This window comes from Betta splendens, chromosome 3, assembly GCF_900634795.4.
Source record: "Betta splendens chromosome 3, fBetSpl5.4, whole genome shotgun sequence".
Classification (NCBI taxonomy): domain Eukaryota; kingdom Metazoa; phylum Chordata; class Actinopteri; order Anabantiformes; family Osphronemidae; genus Betta; species Betta splendens.
In genome coordinates, this window is record NC_040883.2 from 19,602,143 (window position 1) to 19,608,142 (window position 6,000).

Genomic DNA, 6,000 nt, shown 5'->3' on the forward strand with positions numbered 1-6,000 from the left:
GTCGCAGTCGTTTGACGTGGCACAGCACATCCTGAAAGCGCCACAAGCAGCAACAAGCTAGTCCACTGACTGATGACTTTAATTATATTTAACGATCAGGCAGACATGACGGCTCATATTCATGTGTATGAAGTGTGATATTACTCTCGTGATTTGCTGAGCTGATGCAGTTGCGCAAACGTAAAACATACGCTAATGTAGCATGTTAGCCGACAGACTATTAGCAATGCCATGCTATGTTATGATGCAGCTGGAGTTAAGATGGGTATGTTCTAGTAATGATGCCGTTGTGACTCTGTGTGGTCGTTTATCAGACCACAATAAACACGTTTACTTTAACAATTCTTTTAAACAGCCTGATATGTAATGCAGTTGTTAGACAGGCTTGGATTTCAGTGCAGAATCACGTTGCTTCTCGCTGATCAACACCGCCTACAAGGAGACAAACGCCCAGTGTTGCAGCAGAATCTCTCAAGACATTGCTAATAGCCTGTTGGCTAACATGCTACATTAGTAGGTTAATGTTCGCGCAACTGCATCACGTCCGCAAATCACGTCACACTTTATACACATAAATATGTGCCGTCATGTCTGTCTGATCGTTAAATATAATTAAAGTCATCGGTCAGTGGAATAGCTTGTTGCTGCTTGTGGCGCTTTCAGGATCTGCTGTGCCACATCAAAGGCCTGCAACAGCTTCCTTGTTCATTAGCCAATCAGTGTGGAGGCAAATTAAGGTCACGTTGTTTTACTTGTAAATTTAGCCACTATTTGAGCGTAATTTTAACGCCCCAAATTATAAGTGTAAGCATGGTATAGCCCCACTAAGTCTACAGGTACAAATCTGGTTACGCACGCACAGATCGGTTTACGCACGCACAAATCTAACTAATCTAAAAAAAAAGAATCTAAAAACTCTATATGATACACTTTAAACCTAAATTACCCATTACAATAATTCCTACACTGCTACCAAACACAAGTCCCTGACCCCAGAACCAAACGAGAGGACGTATGACGTATCCAGCAGATTCTTCATGTCCCACAATTTGGGCCCAGATGAATCAAGTCCCTCAGAGTGTACATTCAGATGTTATTCTGTCTGTCTTTGTCTGTTTACATACATTTTAAGTAACTGATTCTCTATTAACCCTCATTAGTGGCATTAAGGGCATTAAGCTGCAAAATGTATCTGTCAAGGTGGAGTCAGAGCTACTGCAGAGCCCTGTGTGCTGTTGACCTGAGATGGTTTCCATCCAGATGATAGCAGTGGAGCTGAGGTTAATGACAATATACTGAGTCATTCATTATATCCCAAAGCACCTGCGAGTAAAAGCCTCTGATACACACACACACACACACACACACACACACACACACACACACACACACACACACACACACACACACACACACACACACACACACACACACACACACACACACTTGTTGCTGATGTGGTAAAGTGACAGATATTGATCAACCCACAAATGGGTTGTGTTTCTCTTTCCTGGTAGACTCTCACCATCACACTCCAAACAGCAAACACAGTTCCCAATTGGTCGTGCGTCAGTGAAATTGAAATTTAGATTTGATTTTCATGCCACTCTGCTGTTTGACTGCTGATGGTTGCCATCACCGGAGGAACTTCGCTTCTAAAACACCACCTCCGCACCTATAGTTTGTGAAAGCAACCCAAAGTAAAGCATTTGTTTGTAAAATGTATTAGCATGTTTGCTTAGAGACAGAGCAGCATAATGAAGGTTCTGCCTGCTGTACTATGGGCTGTGGTTCATTGTGTGTTGCAGTGCCCTCTTTTGACTAGTACATGTACATACAACATAACAAAAGGTTGCACTTATTATGTGTCCTACTCTACCACTCTAATATTTAGAAACTATTCTGAAAAAATGTTTTCATTGTTATAGTTAACATTTTGATAGATGTGTTTTTATAAGATTGTTTTTATTACAAAAACGCGGAATAACATTACAATAATTTATATTTTAGTTAGTTCTCATAGACATTTGTAATACAAAAGACACATGTAATACAAAACAACAATATAAAACAGACCTTTGTACAGTAATAGAATATAATAATAAAGATATACACTACCATTCAAAAGTTTCGGGTCACTTAGATATGTCCTTATTTTTGACAGGAAGGCACTTGTTTTGCAATGAACGATTCAGAAATACACTGTTTATGAATGTGGTAAATGACTATTCTAGCTGCAAATGTCTGATTTTTGCTGCAATATTTACTTAGGTGTATAGAAGCACATTTCCAGCAACTGTGACTGCAGTGTAGTAATGGTACAATGTGTCTACTTATTGCATCAGAAACCCAGATTACAAGATTACCTCAACAAATTAACATACAGATGCCAAAGGTCTGCAATGCTGTAATTACTGCAAATGGAGGATTCTTTGACGAGAGCAAAGTTTGAGGATTAAAAAAAAATATTATTTCAAATACAAATCATTATTTTTAACCTTTTCAATGAGACTATATTTTCCATTAATTTTACAACAAATTGTCTGGGTGACCCCAAACTTTTAAACTGTTGTGTAGAAACTATATATACTGTGTGTAAATCTGGTTACACACGCACAGATTGATTTACACACACGCACAGATCTCATATCTGTATATATATACAGAGAGAGAGAGAGAGAGAAAGAGAGAGAGAGAGAGAAAATACTGTATATATACTGCATGTTATGTAGTGTACTGCATATATAATGTATATAATATAATAGTATAGTTTATACTATAGTTTATACATACAAAGATAGTATGTATAAATGTAGAAAATCAGCAGGGCAGCATCTCAGAGTGTTTGCCAGCTACCCCTCTTTCTGGGCAACAGTCTCATGCTGAGATTTTCAGCCTCCTGTCGATGCTCCACAGGCTGCTGGGAGAGGTTGTTGGTCTGTGGGAGGCAGTCCAGGGTCAAGCCCATGTGGAAGCACACAGAGTACTGGGAGAGCAGTGTCACCAGGATGGATTTCATCATCACCATGGCAATGTGCTTGCCAACGCAAGATCGAGGGCCTGATCCAAAAGGTTGAAAGTAGCGACGAGGGGCCTGATGGAATACAGAAGAGAAGACTAAGTGGATGATTTTGTGTTACTGATGTATTTGGAGATATCTAAAAGAACATGTTTAAATGTACTCACATTTTTTTCAAAGTTTTCCAGACTGAATTCACTTGGTTTGAGGAAAAACTCAGTGCGGTGCATGCGCCCTGTGTTGAGGATGATGTTTGTGCCCTTTGGCACTTTGTAGTCTTCAATAACGTCATCAGACAGGGCTCGACGCATGGTGAAGTCCACCACAGGGTGGAAGCGTAGGCACTCGTTGATGAAGCACTCCAGCGTCTGCAGCTTCTGAAGATCTCTGTTCTGAAGCTGGTTCTTGCCTGTGACGAGACACAGAGGCACAAACACAGGTAATGTAATCAAACACAACAGGCAGTTGATGAATCTGTGGTAGGTTTCATTAGCGCCATGCTCCGCACCAACAACAGTGTCTATCTCCTGAAGCAGTTGCAGCTCCACATCTGGGTACTGTTTGAGAAGCAGCAACATGAAGAAGAGGCTGATGGATAGAGTGTCCGGTGCGGCTATGACCATCTCCAACACGCACTGCCTGACATCCTCTGCAGACAACTCACCATGATCCTGTAAAAAATTCAAAATGTATAAATAATTCTGAGCATTCGTAGACAGAAATGGCAAAGGTTGAATTCTCAGACTCACCTGTGCAAATATGAGTTCTGCTGTGAAGTTGATGTGGTCCAGTTTATCTGCCTGCTTGACGTCTCTCCTCTTCAGCTCTACCAAGTCGTCTATGGCGTCCTGCAGCTCTCGGCTGTAGAATAACAAATACACAGCTCACAGTTTATGTTAAATAAAATGCAAAGGTGAGCTTTATTAGGAGCTATATGATTATATGAGGGACTCACGCAGTTGTTTGAAGCCTCTGGTGAATCCAGTCTAACTTGAAGTAAATGTCGGGTTTGATCAGCACATTCTGCCATGTCTCAAAGTACTTATGAATCTTCACTAGCAACTCCTTCTCTGCACATAAATGCATCAAGAACTCTCTTCACTAACTCAAGCTACTGAAATCTAAATAAAACCATTTGTCTTGTTCACATTTCATGAAATATTTAAATAAGCCCGCTTACCATTAATGGGAACATCCAGGAAGAGCCTGTTGGAGATGTCGACAACAGTGCAACGCAGCAATTTGAGAACATCCACAAAGTTCAGATTGTCCAGAGCGTCAAGGTGATTCTGCGTTGAGGAAACACACACGTCCAGTGTCTGTTGCAATCCTGGACCTGTCAGTGCTGGTGGAAGATGTCAAATGTTGTTAGTTGAGCTTAGTCAGACCCTCTGAACATTTTTGTGCAGCTTTAATACACTAAAATATTACCTTTGGTGAAATAGGTGCGTATCTTCCTCCACAGATCTACATTGTTGTTAAATATAATGCCTCTCTCATTCATGCCAAGGCACTTGAGTCCCTGTTTGCTCCCAAAGCGTGAAGTGTAGTTTCTGCTTTTGAGCACATGGTGGATTGCTGAAGATCTTATAATAAAGCAAAAGGCGTCAAAAGCCGTTAATGTCTGATCACCACCATCTGATTATTAGCTTTATTCATTATTATTAACAGAGACAGCTAACCTGCTGATTACAAGCGTCACCTCTCCATTGATCCATACTCTGGCAATGTCTCCATACTTCTTGTTGTAGTAGTTGCTAGCTGTGCCAATGCCGGTCCACATGAATCTCACATATGACATGAGTGGCCCCAAGCCCAGGCAGAAGGAAGGACCTTTTTTGGAGATGACAGCTTGTGTATTTCCGCTTATATCAGATTCCACAATTTACTTAAAGTTTACAAATTTAATGCGAGAGCTTTAAGCTGGTATGTGACCTCTGAACCTACCTGGTACGTTTTTCTTCTTGCAGCTCCAGGTGACCAGCAGCACACACACAAGTAGTATCAGAGTTCTTGTTGCCATGGAGCAGACCAGTGATTCCACTACCGTGGCATTTAGGGGCGCAGTGACCAGTTCAGCTATGGCGTCTAGTCTTACAGGAGTCATTGCCCATTCGCAAGCAGACATCAGCTCCATAGGAGGCTAAACTGCACTGGATGCACCAGAATGCTGGATGAAAGCTGCGTCAATAGTCTGGGCTTTCTCTTTATAGGCAGCCAGAGCTGGTAACATGCCAGGTCAGGGTAATGCAAAAGCCACAACACATGAGGAAAAAAGTAAACAACACACTAGTGACCTTGGGATGGTGGATTTGTGCCTGCGCCCTTGAGGGAATGTGCCCAGGGATACATGCCATGGTTTAGTTGTGAAGTTGTAGCGATGGTGCAGGCTTCTTTTATAGAGGTGTACATTATTTGACATTTCCTGAAGAGAAGCGAGTACATGTAGGAATGAAAAATAATTTGGTTGGAAATCCTACAAAGGAGTAACCAAACCTTCTTTCTATAAAAATTGTAAGAAACCTGTTCACCTTTGATTCTGAATGCCGACTAGACAACCAGCAGATGGAGAAGCAGAGCTGATTGCTGCATTAAACAGCATCTTAATATTTACTGTGACTGATCTATATGACCCATATTGTCCCTTAATGACTGTGATCAGTGCACAAGCTCAGTCTGGGCTCTTACCTTCTCTGGCCTGTAGCTGTGGTGGAGTGAACCTGAAGTCAAGCTGCAGAAATGAGTCATGATGCCTTTAATAAAACCTGTAGTCCGATCTGTTTTAGACAAAGAAGATGCCTGAAACAGTCTATAATTTCACCTTTAAATCAATTAACAATTTATTTTGTGGCATACATTTGGCCTGGCTCATGTATCTCTTCAAGGGAATAGAAATTATAAATAGAACTTTCTACAGTGTTACCATACCTCTGACTCATACAGTACCTATGACATCAACCATCATCTGTAGTGAAAACACT

The 6,000-nt window shown here is 41.1% G+C and overlaps 1 protein-coding gene across 1 annotated transcript; it reads right to left on the reverse strand.

Annotated features, from left to right (window-relative positions):
* Window positions 1-1,988: 1,988 nt before the first annotated feature.
* Window positions 1,989-5,306, reverse strand: LOC114852301 (aromatase). The gene is made up of 9 exons (XM_029144622.2): window positions 4,967-5,306; window positions 4,702-4,852; window positions 4,451-4,605; window positions 4,200-4,364; window positions 3,975-4,089; window positions 3,769-3,880; window positions 3,528-3,690; window positions 3,187-3,428; window positions 1,989-3,094 (listed from the first exon to the last, which is right to left on the reverse strand). Exons 1-9 carry the CDS (start codon window positions 5,154-5,156, stop codon window positions 2,837-2,839), a joined length of 1,551 nt encoding a protein of 516 aa, XP_029000455.1. The 5' UTR covers window positions 5,157-5,306; the 3' UTR covers window positions 1,989-2,836.
* Between the last annotated feature and the right edge of the window lie 694 nt (window positions 5,307-6,000).